Source organism: Mirounga angustirostris, unplaced genomic scaffold, assembly GCF_029215605.1.
Source record: "Mirounga angustirostris isolate CCGP_5_RB_7025 unplaced genomic scaffold, mMirAng1.0.hap1 SCAF_9, whole genome shotgun sequence".
Classification (NCBI taxonomy): Eukaryota; Metazoa; Chordata; class Mammalia; order Carnivora; family Phocidae; genus Mirounga; species Mirounga angustirostris.
Window position 1 is genome coordinate 61,174,833 of NW_026991717.1, and position 17,373 is coordinate 61,192,205.

Below are 17,373 nucleotides of genomic sequence, written 5' to 3' on the forward strand. Positions count from 1 at the left end.
CTTACAGATTTTAGAGTTCAGGTCTTTCATGTCCTTGGTTACATTTATTCCTAGGTATTTTATTCTTTTTGATGCAATTGTAAATGGGATTGTTTTCTTAATTACTCTTTCTGATAGTTCATTATTAGTATATAGAAATGCAACAAATTTCTGTATATTAATTTTGCATCCTGCAACTTTAGTGAATTTATTTATTAATTCTAGTAGTTTTTTTGGTGGAACCTAGCATTTTCTATATACAGCATCATGTAGTCTGCAAATAGTGACAGTCTTACTTCTTTTCCTATTTGGATGCCTTTTTTTTTTTTTTTTTTTTGGTCTTATTGCTGTGGCTAGGACTTCCAGTACTGTTGAATAAAAGTGGGAAGAGTTGGCATCCTCGTCTTGCTCCTGTTCTAAGAGAAAAAGCTTTTAGCTTTTCACTCTTGAGTATGATCTTAGCTATGGGTTGCCATATATGGCATTTATTATGTTGTAGTATGTTCCTTTTGTACCAACTTTGTTCTAAGTTTTTATAATGAATGGATGTTGAATTTTATTGAATTCCTTTTCTGCATCTATTGAGATGATCATATGATTTTTATCCTTATTTTTGTTAATGCAGTGTATCATGTATCATGTTGATTAATTTGTGGATACTGAACCACCCTTTCGTCCCTGGAATAAGTCCCATTTGATCATAATGTTTGATTCTTTTTTTTAAATTTTTTTATTTTTTAAAGATTTTATTTATTTATTTGACACACAGAGAGAGACACAGAGAGGGAACACAAGCAGGGGGAGTGGGAGAGGGAGAAGTAGGCTTCCCGCCGAGCAAGGAGCCCAACGCGGGGCTTGAACCCAGGACCCTGGGATCATGACCTGAGCCGAAGGCAGACGCTTAACGACTGAGCCACCCAGGCGCCCCTGTTTGATTCTTTTAAAGCATTGTTGAATTTGGTTTGCTAATATGCTGTATAGGACTTTTATATCAATGTTCATCATGAGTATTAGCCTATAGTTTTCTTTTTTAATGATAGGTAATGTTGGCCTTATAGAATGAGTTTGGAAGCATTCATTCCTCTTCAATTTTTGTAATACTTTGAGAAGAACAGGTATTAACTTTTCTTTAAATGTTTTGTAGAATTTGCTTGTGAAGTCATCTAGTCCTGGACTTTTGTTTGCTGGAAGTTTTTGGATTACTGATTCAATTTCATTACTAGTAATTAGTTCAAATTTTCTATTTCTTCTTGGTGTAGTCTTGGAAGACTGTATATTTTAGGAATTTATGCATTTCTTCTAGGTTCTCCTATTTGCTGGCATGTAATTGTTTATCATGGTCTCTTATAACCCTTTGTATTTCTGTGGTATTGATTGTAACTTCTTCTCTTTAACTTGATTTTGTTTATTTGTGCCCTCTCTTTTTCTTGATGAGTCTGGATAAAGATTTATCAATTTTATTTATCTTTTCAAAGAACCAGCTCTTCATTTCACTCATCTTTTCTGTTGTCTTTAAGTCTATTTCATTTATTTCCACTCTGATCTTTATTATTTCCTTCCTTCTATGATTTAGGGCTTTGTTTAGTTTTTCTTAGTTCCTGTAGGTATAAGATTACAATGTTCATTTGAGATTTTTGTTTCTTGAGGTAGGCCCTTTTTGCAATAAACTTCCCCGTTAAAACTACTTTTGTTGCAACCCATAGATTTTGGACTACTGCGTTTCCACTTCCATTTGTTTCTAGGTATTTTTTTACTTCCTCTTTATTTACATATTAGTTGTTTAGTAGTATGTTGTTTAGTCGCCACATGTTTGTGGGTTTTTTCCCCAGTTTTCTTCCTGTACTTGATTTCTAGTTTCTTAACATTGTAGTTGAAAAATATGTTTGATAATGATTTCAACCTTCTTAAATTTATTGACACTTGTTTTGTGGCTTAGTAAGTGGTTTGATCTGGAGAATGTTCCATGTGCACTTGAAAAGAATGTATATTCTGCTGTTTTTGCATGGAATGTCTGTACATGCATGTATGTATGTATAAAGTTCATCTGGTCTAATGTGTCATTTCTTGTTGGATCTTTCCCTTTATCATTATTGTGTGATGGCCTTGTCTCTTGTTACTTTGTTTTAAAGTCTGTTTGGCCATTTAAGTTCAAGCATATTCTAAATGCACTACATTTTTACTCCTCCCACACCATGTTTTAGGTTTTTGAAGTCATAGTTTAAAGCTTTTTTTTTTTTAAAGTTTTTATTTATTTATTTGACAGAGACAGTGAGAGAGCACAAGCAGGGGGAACAGCAGAGGGAGAGGGAGAAGCAGGCTCCCCACCAAGCAGGGAGCCCGACGCGGGGCTTGATCCCAGAACCCTGGGATCATGACCTGAGCTGAAGGCAGACGCTCAACCATCTGAGCCACCCAGGCGCCCCTGAAGTCATATTTTACATCTTACTATTTTGTGTATCCCTTGACTAATTATTGTAGGTCTAGATGGTTTTATTACTTTTGTCTTTTAACCTTGTACAAGCTATGCAGGTGGCTGAACCACTACCTTTATTATATGTTTATCTTTACCAATGAAATTTTTTTCTTTTATAATTTTCTTATTTCTAGTTACGGACTTTTCTTTTCCATTTAAGGAAGTCCCTTTAACATTTCTTGGAAGGCTGGTTTCATGTTGATGATCTCCTTTAGCTTTTGCTTATTTGGGAAACCCCTTATTTCTCCTTCAATTCTGAGGAATAACCCTGCCAAGTATTCTTAGTTGTAAGTTCTTCTCCTATCAGCACTTTGAATATAGAATATAAAGGTCACTCCCTTCTGGCCTATCAAGTTTAGGGGTTTCCCTTGTATGTAACTAGTTTTTCCTTTGCTGCTTTTAAGATTCCCTCATCTTTAACTATTGATACTTCCACTGTAATGTGTCTTGGGGTGGGTCTCTTTGGGTTCATCTTATTTGGGTCTCTCTGTGCTTTCTGGACTTGGATGTCTATTTCTTTCACCAGATTAGAGAAGTTTTCTGCCATTGTTTTGTTTTGTTTTTTAATTATTTATTTTGAGAGAGAGAAAGAAAGAGAACTAGTGGTGAGAGGGGCAGAGGGAGAGGAAGAAGCAGACTTCCTGCTGAGCACAGAGCCCAACACAGGGCTCAACCCACAGAGCCCAACACAGGGCTCATGAGATCATGAACCGAGCTGAAGTCAGATGCTTAACCAACTGAGCCACCCAAGTGCCCCCATTATTTCTTTAAATAGGGTTTCTGTCCCTTTTTCTCTCTCTCTTCTCCTTCTGGGCCCCCCTAAAATGTGAATGTTAGTACGCTTGATGTCCTAGTGGTCCCTTAAACTATCCTCATTTAAAAAAAAAAAAATTCTTTTTTCTTTTTGCTGCTCTGATTGGGTGATTTACAATACCCTGTCTTCAGATTGCTGATCTGTTCTTCTGCATCATTTAATCTGCTGTTGATTCCCTCTGGTGTATTTTTCACTTCAGTTACTGTAACCTTCAGCTGATGGGTTCTTTTTGTATTTTCTACTTCCATGTTGAAGTTTTCACTGTGTTATCCATTCATCTCCCCAATTTGGTGAGCATCTTTATGACCATTAAATTCTTTATCTGGTAGATTGCTTATCTCTGTTTCTTTAGTTTTTTTCCTGAAGTTTTGGCTTGTTCTTTCATTTGGAACATATTCTTCTGTCTCCTCATTACCTGAGTCTCTGTTTGTTTCTATGTATTAGGTAGATTAGTTACATCTGATCTTGAAGGAGTGGCTTTATGCAGAAGGTATCCTGTGGGTCCAGTAGCATAAACCCCCAGCCACCCCAGTCAGCTGCCCCAAGAGTGTGTTCCCTATGTGGGCGGCATGCACCTTCCTGTAGTGACTGGGTTGCAATTGGTGCAGACTCACAGGTGTGTAGGGCTATCCTCCAGCATGACCGTCTTGTGAGGTCTGACTGACTGCTACGGTCATGCTGGTTAGTGGGGCTAGCCCTGGCCCATCTGACTGAAAGGCCTGGTTGTGACTGTTGTGGATATGCTGTTATGTGTGGTTGGTCCCTGGCATGGCTGGCTGTGAGGCCTGGCTATGACAGCTGTGGGTGCACTGGTGGGTGGGGCATATCTCCTTCTTGGCTTGCTGAGGGGTCCAGCTGTGAGTGCTGTAGGTGTTCTAGTTTGTAGGGCTGGCCCCCCATGGGGGAGGTGCTTAGGAGGGGTTCTGGTCTTAGCTGAGGCTGCCCGCTGCAAATGCTGGGGTTGAAGGCTGCTTAGGAGGAGCTCTGATGCTAGCCAAAGGCACCCACCAGGAATGCCAGTGTGTAGAGACACCTGGGAGGGGGTCCAGGCTGGGAGATGGCTTGGGTGGAGCAAGTCTGCAGGGGAACACTGGACAGCATGAGTGGCACTAGCAGAGTAGATACAGAGGACCAGAAATGACACCCACCAATGCTGGGCCAGCTAGATAGAAGAATGGTACCCACCAGTGCACCTGTTCCTGGAGGACATTCCAACAGATTCCTGCCATTCTGGCCCATGCCCTAAAATTAGTCAATGGATCTCCTTCCCATATCACCCAGGCGTTTTTCAAGTGGTTGCCTCTGTGCTGGGACTCAAAGCCAAGTGTGATTGTGCACATGCCATTTAAGAGCAGAGTCTCAGTTTTCTCCTGCCCTCTGACTCTCTTGGACATAAGAACTGTTGGTTTTCATAGGCAGACATTATGGGAGCTCATCTTCCTGGTAGAGGTTCCCTGGGACATGGAGCCTGATGTGGGGCTCAGACACCTTGTTCCTAAGGGCACGCCTCTATAGTTGTGATAGCCTTCCCAGTTGTGGGTTGCTGCACTCGGGGTGTGGGACCTGACTAAACCATGTCTCTGCTCCTCCAACCAATCTTGATGTGTTTTTTTCTTTATATCCTTAGTTGTATATGATCTGTTCTGCTAGTCTCTAGTTCCTTGTCAGAGACAGTGTTCTTTTTTTTTTTAAGTAGGTTCCACACCCAGTGTGGAGCCCAACATGGGGCTTGAACTCACAACTCTGAGACCAGGACCTGAGCTGAAATCAAGAGTCAGACACTAAATCGACTGAGCCACCCAGGCGCTCCTCAGAGATAGTTTTCTATATGTAGTTGTAGATTTTGATGTGTGTGTGGGAGGAGGTGAGCTCAAGATCTTCTCACACCACCATCTTGATTTTGCCTCTTTTTATGTTTTTTTATGTGTAATTTTTTTCATCTGGGATTCATTTTTGCTAATGTTGTGAGGTTTGGACCTAACTTAAATCTTTTTCCAGGTGGATAATCTGATTTTCCTAACACAAATGTAAATGCTGGAAATATGAACTAGTACACAACTTCTATGGAAGGTAATTTGGTAGCATCAGTCAGAATTACAAATTCCGTTTGATCAGCAATTGTACTTCTATGACTCTAGTCTATGGATGGACTTGCATGTATGCAAAATGACACAAATACAAAGTTATCCATGAAGTCAGTAGTTGTAAAACAAGATTAGAAACAATTTTAAAGTCCATCAAGAGGGAATTTACTAAATGAATCATGGTGTAACCATACAATAGAAACTATACAGCTGCTTTAAAGAAATTAGGAACTACCACATTGGTAAAGGAAAAACAGCAAAGTGCAGAATAATGTGTAAAGGTGGTATCATATGTGTTAAGAAAGGAAAAAGCAAAGCACATATGTATCTTACTGTATAAACATAAATTATCTCTGGAAGGATACATAAAAAACTGGAAATATTGATTACTATCAAGGATGGAATGGGTAGCTCAAGGACAAATGGTGAGGGAGACTTTTCAATATATACCCCTTTGTAGCATATGCTTATTTAAAAAATAAATGAAAATATTAAGGCCCAACTTAGATATCACCTCTAAAACAAAAATATGGGAGTTTATTAAAAGAAAAAAATTTTTAAATATAAATAACCCAGGAAATGGGTACACAGGTATTTGTTATGCTATCAGTATTTTTCTTTTTTTTTTTCCACTTTTTATTTCATTATAATGGTAAAATGCTCATAGTGAAAATCTCCAACTGTTCAGAGGGTAAAAAGCAAAAACCAAAAGCCCCTTCTACCCAAACAACCCTGCAGTTTTATTCCAGAGGTATATCAGTATTTTTCAATTAAAAAAATTGAATATTCATAAAGTACTAATAAGTTGCAGAATTACAGGTATTTAAATTTTTCTTTTCAATATTTTCTATTTTTCCTACAATGAACAGATATTATTCTCTGTAATAAGAAAATAAGACTTTTACATATAAAAATACAAATAAGTTGAAATCCAGAAAAAAATCACTACGTGGGAATAATGAATGTTGAATGTTTTCTACAGATTACATAAGATGTTCATTATTAGGATAAAAGTAGAACTACAGACTGGAGGATTTAAAAACAATAGTGGTAAAAATGGAAGAAGAATCTCCCCCTATTACATAACCTCCCAGTTCATGTCACCCCCACACAAACAGCTTTGATCAAGTGATTGTTTCCTGAAAATTCAAGTGTAGGATAACTCAAGTTATTGTAAGGGGATAAAGTGAAATTCTGAAGACATCAGTTCACAGTAACATTTATCAAGTCTCAACAGAGTGTTTTTTAGGGGTGTAGAGGGTAGAGAATGCCATCAGTTAAACACACAGGATATGTTAAGAGTATCAATCTGCAAAAGTCTGGGAATCATTCTTGTCATCAAGCCTGCATTTACTTGCACAGGTGAAAAGATGAAATTTCTCAGAACAATATTCCAGCAAATAAGGCGAACCAATTTTCCATGGTGATATATCAACTATTTAGGCGATTAGTAATCACAATCAGGTTTTCTAAAGTTCTTTGTATGTCAAGTAATGTGCAAAAATACCTTTGCTTGAGAGGAATCTGCAGGTGCTCGAAGTACAACTGGCCCAGGGAGTTTATGCTCATCACAACCTCTTCTTCAGACACCAAATCTATCTTGAATGGGTTTGCTGTGATATTACACTTCAGATCTCCTTTTCCATCTGTCAGTACCAAACTATCTGCATCCCCTGAACATGAAATCAGCCTAGAAAACAAAACAAGAAGAGAAAAAGAGGTTACATGGCTCAATGTGATTCTCAATTCAAATTAATGTGCCTGGGTGGTTCAGTCAGTTAACCACCTGGCTCTTGATTTCAGCTCCGGTCATGATCTCAGGGTTGTGAGATGGGAGTGCTACTGAGCTCCATGCTGGGTGAGGAGTCTGCTTGAGATTCTCTCTTCTTTGCCCTCTGCCCCTCCTCACCCCCCACCCCGCCCCGCATGAGCTCTCTCTCTCTCAAAAAAAAAAAAGAATTAATTTGTAAATCAATATTCATGTAACATAGCATACATAGATAAGGCAGTGGAAAGCGGTAACTGAGAGCACAGGTTTTGGTGTCAGAAAGGCTGGATTGAACGTAGCTCTATCATGCACTAGGTGCATAACTTTGGACAAATTAATCAGTCTATCCAGTTCTCAGTTTCCTCATCTGTAAAGTAGAATTAACAAAAGCAAGAACAAATACAGCTTTCAGGGAGAATTAAATGAGATCATGCATGCAAAGCACTTGGCAGTGCCTGGCACATAATAAGCACTCAATAAATGTTAGCTATCATCATCATTACTTTGGTCTGGACAGCCTAGTAACACTTTGGTGCACTAAACGCTTCGCTTTTCTCTCTCATGCCAACCATACACTCAGAAACTAAGGAAATAACCTAGATTGGATTTTGATGCACTGAGTCCATAGTGAGACGGATTCTCTCCTGACTTCCATCAGTCCCTAATTTGACAGGTAGACTGTTAGGATATTCTGGATTCCCAGGAATATGTAAGCTCAGAGGCAGCACTTAAAATCCCTTAGAGGTCTAGATATTCCTTTCTCGGTGCATAGTCACCCTGGTAAGTGGTCACATGCCTCTTTAGGGAAGGTGAGGAGGGATATTTTATGTTCTTATTATATCCTTATCAAGTCCTTCTCCATGGATTCTAGGCCTCCCTCCCTCTCAAGCAAGATGCCTGGGTTCTGGAAACTGTCTGGAGTTGGGTGGGAGGTTGTATCTCACTGTTCATCAAACCTAAGTGGAGTTCTTTTGTTTTTTGCACTTTAGTGCATCTATTTCAGTCCAATGGACTCTTTGATATATTGTTCATTGCCCCAAGGGTTAAACCATTTTGGGTACCATACATACAGGGCTACACATCATGGAAACATGTTCACCATGTCTCTATCAACTAAATGCTTCTGCTTTCATTCTGCCACCTGGAGTCTCACCATCTTCACTGAAATCAGGGAGCCCTTTTTTTTTTTTTTTAAATGGGTGGTAACTGAGAGCATGGGTTTTGGTTGTCAGAAAGGCTGGACTGTATGGTCAATGGAACTTCTATTACAGCTAGAATAGAATAGAAGCAGAATATGCCATATTTATTACACAAAGAATAATAAAATCTATTTGACAGAGAGAGTGAGAGAGAACAGGAGCAGGGGGAAGGGAAATGGGAGGGGGAGGGGCAGAGGGAGAAGCAGACTCCCTGCTCAGCAGGGAGCCTGATGTGACATGGGGCTCTATCCCAGGACCCTGAGATCATGACCTGAGCCGAAGGTAGACAACCACCCAGATGCCCCTCAGGGAGCCCATTTTGATGGCATCATTTCCCACCATTATGTCTACCTCACAAAAGACATTCACTCACTACAATGCTTTCCAAGTGTTCCCTTACCAATTTATTTCTCAGTGAAGGGAATATCTTTTGGATCCTCTTGGAAAACAAAATTAGGGGCTAGATGAGCTGTTGTATATGATATATCCACTTCAACATCTTTACCTCCCTAAGTCTATGGGTCATTTCTTCTACTCTGTGCCAAGGAATTTCTGGTAGCTCAGCTTCATTTAGCAGAGTCCATAGCTGAATACAGATTATAATTAACCAACCAAGCAAATAATTAGATCCACTCCCTGCTGTCCAAGCTAGCATATCAAATCTAGATTTTCTGGTACATGTGCTCATGTCAATAAATTTAATGTGGTCCTAAAATTATGTTCCTTCCTTCAGTCTAGGAGCCCCTCAGAAATCATTTCCATCCATATCCCAGGTTTTTGCCAAGAGAAAATCCTGTAATTCCGTAGGTGTTGGGTTTGACTGTAATTAACTCCTTAGGCATGTTGGGCTCTGATAGTGGTTTTAAAGGCAGCGAAGGGAGGTAGGGATGAGGCACAAGGAGCACTGGAATCCCCCTGCACAATATATCTTAGGTGAGGTCAACACAGGGTGTCCAAGTAAGGTAGGATCAGCTATGTTAGAGGAAAAGGAGCTGCTTCTGCTGGAACAGGAGGCTTGATGGAATTCTGAGGTTTGGGTACTCAGTTATTCAAATCTTCCCAAATGTTGATATTTAATTTTCCCTTTTCCCAGTTAGTGCCCTAAATTCACAGAACTGATGAGGCTGTAAATTAAACGCATGGTCTAATTCAGTGAACCACAGAATCAAACTCTCAGCTATAAGGACTTGGTAGCTATAACAGATATGAGAGACTTTTAGGACTGTCATAAAAACTTATTTGGTTTCTGACAAATGCCTGAGCTAAGAATTTAAAACCTGAGACTGTACTTTTCTTTCTTTAAGTTCTTCAGTTAAGTTAATAACAGGCCACTTCAGAGTTTTGAGTTCTTTATGACAATTGTGCTATGCTATGTCCCCATTTCTTGGTTTGCAAGGGCCATACTTTCAATATGCACTTTATTTCAGTTGACCATGGGTAGTAATTTAAGTAACTCTGCCATGGAATGCTGTGCTTTACTGCTAGTTGTATTAGTTTGCTAGGCCTGCCACAACAAATGCCACACTGGGTAGGTAGCTTAAACTACAGAAATTAATTCTCTCAAAATTCTAGAGGCTAGAAGTCCAAGATCAAAGTGTCAGTGGGTTTGGTTTCTTCTGAGACCTTTCTCCTTGGCTTTCAGATAGCCATCATCTTGCTATGTCCTCACACAGTCATCCCTCTGTCTGTGTTACTTGTGTCCTAATATCCTCTTCGTATGGGACACAAGTCATATTGTATTAGAGTCCACTCTAATGATCCCATTTTAACTTAGTTACCTCTTCAAAGGCCATACCTCTAAATATAGTCACATTTAGAGGTATAGGAGGTTAGGGTTTCAACAAATGAGCTTGGGGGGGGGGGGCACAATTCAGTCCATAACACTAATATCTCATCCTTTAATGATAACCAGGTCCTTACTATTTTCAAATCCAGCCAAATCTGCTAACCAATCTCATATTCCCCTCCTGGAGGGTTTGTTACCTATACTCACTTCTGATACTAAAGTCTATATCAACCAAGAGTCAACTGTAGATTAAAGAAAACACTCTGGTTATTTTAGGTAGAAAATAAGTGACTTAATATGGGGACTTAGGAGCTTACAACATCATGGGAAGTGTTGAAGTAATAGAAATGACCCATAGAACAATACTGCATAACTGTATGGTCAATGGAACTTCTGTTGCAGCTAGAATCAGGAAGTTGGATAATCAGAAGTCACTATGGCAACTGCTGGGCTCCAAGATCATGCCATGTCAGCTCCAGAAATCAGGAAATGACTGCCCTCACTAATGTACCTCTAGAGACATTCTATGGCTGCCAAATCCACATTAGCAAAATGGGAAGCTCAGTTCTGAAATCAAGATCCCTGTAAGTGCATCTGATTGGGAGAACCTGAATTATACCAGAAACTAGCTGCATGGGAATATAGGAGATGAAGAATGTAGTTTTTAGCTTTCTAGTTAGTGCAGTAGTCAAGACAGGCCCTCTAGAAAGAGGTTGGAACAGAAGCAGAATATGCCATATTTATTACACAAAGCTAGTTATTGCCCTGACCCCAAAACATGGCAACAATAACACAGAAAAAGAGAAGTAAAGATGAATTTTGCTTATGAATAGAGTTGTAAAAATGTTAAAGGATGTACCAGTAAAGCAAATCCTCCAGGATAGTAAAAAATAATATACTGTGACTAAGTATATACCCACATCCATATACATACAAACACAAGTGTGCACGCAAACTGCAAAGTCTTACGAACAGTCTTCTTTTTAATTCCTGTTTCATAAGTTCTTGGCATATAGTAGCAGCTCAATGAACAGACAGACCTATTTTGAATTTACGATGATTCTACTATATTTGAAATAATTTCTCCTTATAATTTATAGACTTTATTAAATTTTTATGGAATAATAATCTACATAAAACTATGAAAATATAGTGAAAATTAAAGCATCTGGCATAATCTTCTATTCCCTTGGTGAAATAATATGAAAAAATGACAGGAATCAACAGGCAGAACCAAGTTGAAATATCACTGGAAGGTGCGTGGAGAACTGAAGAAGATGCCGCAGGGATATGGAAAATGCTTTTTAATCCCCAAAGATTTTTTTTTCACCTAGACACTGATTATTAATTTATCTCTGACTCTCAATTAAGTCACATGTTAGACTTCTGAGACTACCTTTAATTAAAAGTGGGTCACCCTAACCGTATAAATTACGGCAAGCGAGTTTGGCTAGTGTATCAGATCTCTGGAGCCCTGCTGCTAATCTGAGGAAATTAAATAGCTCTGCTTCTACTTGTCCCCAAAGTCGGGTTGATGAATCCTTTTCTTTGTGAAAAAGGACAGCAGGGATCAAAAGCTCTGCCTCTCCCCATTTGTAAGTGCTGATAAATCACATGGTAGAGGAAGAGAAAACAGAATGGATAACATACAAAATGGATAAATTTATCCCCAAATAACTTGAAAACGAACTCGGCAAATGATGGTAGCTTTGAATAGAGAAAACAGGAGGCACATACAAAATCTGTTACTCAAGGTATGATAAACGCCCATATTGAGGGTGTATCCAAGATCTCTTGTTCCTTGGCTTACCTTACAGTGCTGGGCTTGCTTGTGAGGACATCAGGAACTTCATACCTGGGTTTCACGGGAGTTTCTTCATTGATTTTAAGCCTGAAAATATTTCCCTCTATACCATAAACTTCAGCCAGAAGAGAAACCTGGGAACAGACACGAGATTAGTTTCAATAGGTTATTACCCCACTGATGGTCGGTTCTACAGTCAAATTGCAATAATTAGAAACTATGTTTGGGGTGCCCGGGTGGCTCAGTCAGTTAAGCATCTGCCTTTGGCTCAGTTCATGATCCCAGGGGCCTCGCTGGGAGGGAGTCTGTTTCTCCCTCTGCCCCTCCCCCTGCTTGTGCTCCCCCTCCCTTTCTCTCTCTCTAATAAATAAAAAAAAATCTTTTAAAAAAAGGAAGCTATGTTTGAATTATTACAGGCCAAATAAACTGGAGAACAATGGGAATTATGAAGGAAAAAGCTCCCCAAACTTTGTATGTACTTGTTTGGCTATACCTGACAGTAGAGCAAGAAATACCTTCTATGTGTTCTATGGCTAGGCAAACATATAATTGTCCATACCAGGACCTTTAAGGATGAAAGAGGTCTCTATTAATAATTATACTGAATGATGGGCATAAACTGAAACTGCTTTTGGAAAGCTGGGACCTATGGCCCTAGATCTATGACAAACTGCAGACATCTTAAGAACTTGGTGTTAAAACTAGGGGCAACTGGATTCCAGCTGAATGAAAGATGAAGGATAACAAGCCACAGAATGGAAAAGAATAAAGAATAAAAGTGGTCACTGGGGTTCCCCAGGATAGATGATTAAGACTTGGCTATACTAAAATCAAGGCATTTCCTGTATACCTGGGAATAAGGTCTGGGGAACTTTCTCAGGAGGTTGGGATACTCTCAGCTTTTTTAAGAGGCTGGGGAATTTAGGTAAAATTCTGCCTACAGTGGGACATGGAAGCAACACAGAATTATAGAGAATATAGGATTTAAGAAATAAAACATGAGACAACAACAAACCTCAAGAGAACAGAAGTGGCTAGCTATAGGTTACAAGATGAGGCATCTAGATCAGAGAAATATGTATTTTTTAATATGCAGTCATCTTTATTATAATTCATATATACATTAAAATCAGACATGAATCTCTAATAAAAAAACATCTAGGATCTCATGGGCTTTTGTTTTCTGTTCATTTATGTAGTTTGAAAATCCAGTTTACTTGAGAATGGTGGAAAAGGCCAAGTAGTATCTTAGTTTCATATGACAAGTTTTCTCCTCATAGGTATTCTTTGGGCATTTTATTTTTATTTTTTATTTTTTTAAAGATTTTACTTACTTATTTAACAGAGAGACACAGCGAGAGAGGGAACACAAGCAGGGGGAGTGGGAGAGGGAGAAGCAGGCTTCCCACTGAGCAGGGAGCCTGATGCAGGGCCCAATCCCAGGACCCTGGGATCATGACCTGAGCCAAAGGCAGACATTTAACGACTGAGCCACCCAGGCGCCCCTCTTTGGGCATTTTAATGAACCTGCCCATTTTTCAGTGCCTTCTGCAATTCCTTAGAGATTTCAGTGGGCACCTGGCCTATGGAACATTCTATTACTCTACTGACTCTTAAGGTATGGTTCTGGGGCTACACCTGAGAATTTGCTTTTCTAACCTATTGTTCCCTTTTGATTTACTCTAGCAGGTAGTTTTAAAAAGGGGTCAAATGTGCCAAAGCTTCCAAAACTCCATGCTTCTCTTACAGAAATATCATTTACTTTATCATTCACTTTACCAACTCTCCCTTCCAAATAAAGGACCCCAAAATATAAAGTATCACCTGCCAGTGTTAGATGAGACTCCTCTCCTCTCCCCAAATCAAATTATTTAGGATTCTGAGTGATAGCAAGCCCCTCCAACACAGAGCTACAGTCTTTATCAAAAAAGCTTGATCAGAGAAATATTCTGACAGTTTTCAACCGCTGTGCTGTATAGCAGTGACTGACAGCAAATGCTTTATTAAATCCTTCATGTGATGCCAAATTCTCGTTACACTTGGGTACATGTATTGTCACTGTAACATGTGTTCAATGAAAGGCTAAGCTGGGCAGGCTGTGTGGGCCCTCGTCCAGAACAGGTACAATGTGGTGCAAGTAAGATAGCAAGCAGGGAGACTATCACAGCACTAAAAAAAAAAAAAAAAAAAAAATGATTTCGCTGGAACTCTGCCTCTTGAAAATATAGGAAAGTAGTCAGGGCACTTAAGCAGTGACATGACACTTGAGAGTGACCAGGTAAAGAGTACAGTGGCTATGGCTGCTTTTACAGATAATTCTTAAGGTAGAGTTATAGTAGAGTAGTAGCGAGCACAGTGTAATTACTTTTTCTAGTTTTATTGAGATATAGACATATAATGTACAAACTTAAGGTGTACATTGTGTTGATTTGATACATATTGCAAGATGATTACCACTATAGCATTAGCTAACAACTGCATTTTATCACATAATTACCATTTCCTTTTTGTGATGAGAACATTTAAGATCTACTCTTTTAGCAACTTTCAAGTATATAATAGAGTATTATTAGTTATAATCACTATGCTGTACAGGAGAATCCCCAGGACTTATTTTATGTACAGCTGGAAGTTGATACTCTTTGACCAGCATCATCCTTCCCCCACCCCAATCATATTGTAATTATTCCTTTCATGTCTAACATTCTTTTGTAAATTTAATTACTTCAAGTGCGTCATCAGAATTCTAAGATTTAAAAATGTGCTCAAATACCAATAAAGCTGAAATTCTGTCAGATTATGTTTTCTCCTAAGTGAGACCTATATTTCCATTGCTCTCTCAAATTCAACTAACAGTTACTTGGCATCTAATATTGGGATGTGCTGTGAAAAAGATGACCAAACTCTTAGAGGGAAATTGCAATTTAGAGACGAAACACGGTAAACATAAAGCATGCTGTAAGTGCTGAGGGAGAAGGACAAGGACAGTGCTGTGGGAGAACAGAGGGAATATTAATGATGACTTGTAAGGAGAGGGGTTCTGGGCTGTCTCTGGAGGAGCAGGGCCTTCGGGGACTAGCAGGACTCTGGATAGGCAAAATGAGCAAGAACATCCTAAGCAGAGGGCACACAGGCTGCCTACATATGATGAACAAATTGCACCTAGTTTCTCTACTCAGAGATCCTCCCAGTTTTAGGAAAATAGCTCTCTTTAAGAACAGTATTTTTTAAAACCAAAGATTGGTCTGTCTGTTTTGTTCTTGAGGCTGCAGTCAGGAAAGAATTCTAATTCTATGAGGAGGCAGTTAATAACCCTGCTTTTCTTTTTACCATAATGACCTTTTACAACCAAACACATAAATCAGAGTCAAAGCTCCATTTTGTTTTCATTTTAGCTCAATTAAGCAAATGATTTTTTTTTCCAACAGGCAATCCTTTTCAAGGTCGATATTCAGATTCATTCATTATCTCCTACTATTACCTACATAGCTTTCATGTTCCAAGCATATAATCTCCTTAGATATTCATATGCTTTGTTTCTCTGATCTGGCTCATGCTGTTTTTATTGACTTAAAAACATTTTTAAACAGCAACAGATTTTCAGAAGTCCAATAAACAAAGCTATGTGGGTTAAAGACAGTGGGGAGTGGCTCGGAGCCCCTACCTTTGAGCCCTCCCTGAGCTGAGCTCTGAGACACCTCCATGGAGACCTAGGTTCTGTGGCTGACAGTTTAGAAACCACTTCTCTAGGTTTCTCAATTGCCAGTTATTGCTCACTTCTTCCACCAAAACCTTGCTCTTGTCAAAAAGCCTGGACATGAATGTTACACTCTTCTAACACATTAAGAATTTCTCTATATTCCTTTTCTTTTCCTGTCTGGACATTTATGAAAAAGTAATATACAAATAAATGATGGAATCTCTTCTTCCTGTTAGTGATGATTGGAGATGACAATGAAAAGATATGTTAACTTACAGAAGCTAGACTGCGTAAACTAGGAGTTAGTGTGAGTACTTAGATCATAGTAGCAGTTACACTCAAATTGCAGCAAGATGGATTTACGTAAAACAAGTGAAGAAACGTGTAACTGAGCATCTTAAATATTTAAAAATATTTAAAATATTTAAAATCTGTAAATGTCCATCTACGCAGAGAAAATGAGATAAATCCTCAGAGAAAGGAATCCATTTTAGAGGTTCCTTTTAAAGATTTTATTTATTTATTTGAGACAGAATGAGAGAGCACATGAGAGGGGGGAGGGTCAGAGGGAGAAGCAGATACCCCACTGAGCAGGGAGCCCGAAGCGGGACTCGATCCCGGGACTCCAGGATCATGACCTGAGCCCAAGGCAGTCGCTTAACCAACTGAGCCACCCAGGCGCCCCAGAGGTTCCTTTTAAAACTACAAGTCTCCATTTGGTTTTTCATAAAGCTTTATTCAGAGGCTCACTTCTCACAGTCTGGGAAAGAGTATTAATTCTCTTTTCCTATCTGATTTCTTTTATACTTAATAAAAACAAAACCTGTAGTCTGTCATCCATAGATCTAGTTTATTGTTGTTGTTTTTGGCCACATGGGCAAAAATATCAGGTTGTAAAAACCATGGTGGTAGAGACAGACTTGTCTTTGTATTCAAGTAGTGGACTGATCACAATTATATTAAAACAAAACCTGTTATTTACCCAGAACTGGGAATCACAACTAGTAGAGACTGTGATGGAGTTACCAGAACAGCCCTAGAACACATATTAAAATGGCAGTGGGTATTAGGAATGGAAATTATGACCCCGTCAACTTCTCCATGATGGATACAGATCTTGCCTTTCCTCTGGCACCAGGTGTCTTCACTGTACTCTAAGGAGTCATCTAAAAGGCCTACAAGAGTGAGCAAGTTGTTGCTCAAGATCTCCTAGGATTCAGAGGACCATCTAAGAGTTCATTAAATTGCCACAGGGCACTAATTGCCCCTTCCACTGTTGCAGCCAGTTGGTTTACTGCAAGCACTGATTCTCTACAGAGAACGCTGGCAAGTTCACGCTGGTATTAGCCCGTTCCCTAAGGACAATTAGCCTGTCCAGGTGTGCTTCTGGTTGTTTGGCTAGTTCCCAAATTAGCTGCCTGTTCATGGCCACTTCTGCAGAAACACTACTGGCTAACAAGTGGTAGTTCTTCCTCATCTGCTGAGGAGATGGCGGGTTGGGCAAAATCCCATTTTCATCAGGCTTAGAGGCAACGGCAAGGAGTGACTTAATGGAGGTGCTCAGAGATATCCCTGCATCCTTGGAGATGCTGCCAGAAGTGGAGTCTCTGGTGAAAACTTGCAAACAGGCTGCAAAGGAAAGTAAACATGTTGCTAAAAGGTCATCCATGTTATGAGAAAGCCTCAAAATTGGCAATATAAAGCAGGTCAAAGACATAGGTCTGTTCCAGATAGCCTTGATAGCAGTGCTTTGTAGCTAGACTCAG

The 17,373-nt window shown here is 39.3% G+C and overlaps 1 protein-coding gene across 13 annotated transcripts in view; it reads right to left on the reverse strand.

Moving 5' to 3' along the window:
- The window catches only part of GANC (glucosidase alpha, neutral C), a 72,244-nt gene that overhangs the window by 47,045 nt on the left and 7,826 nt on the right, over positions 1-17,373 (reverse strand). For 12 of the 13 annotated variants that reach the window (XM_064570596.1, XM_045900277.3, XM_045900278.3 and 9 more), the window contains 2 exons: positions 11,914-12,041; positions 6,858-7,040 (listed from right to left, as the gene is read on the reverse strand). In XM_064570596.1, the coding sequence (XP_064426666.1) occupies positions 6,858-6,919 (62 nt within the window). In that variant the 5' untranslated portion in view covers positions 6,920-7,040; positions 11,914-12,041. Of the gene's footprint in view, positions 1-6,857; positions 7,041-11,913; positions 12,042-14,611; positions 17,237-17,373 lie in introns of those variants that run through there. The other variant, XM_045900283.3, reaches the window with a different exon arrangement.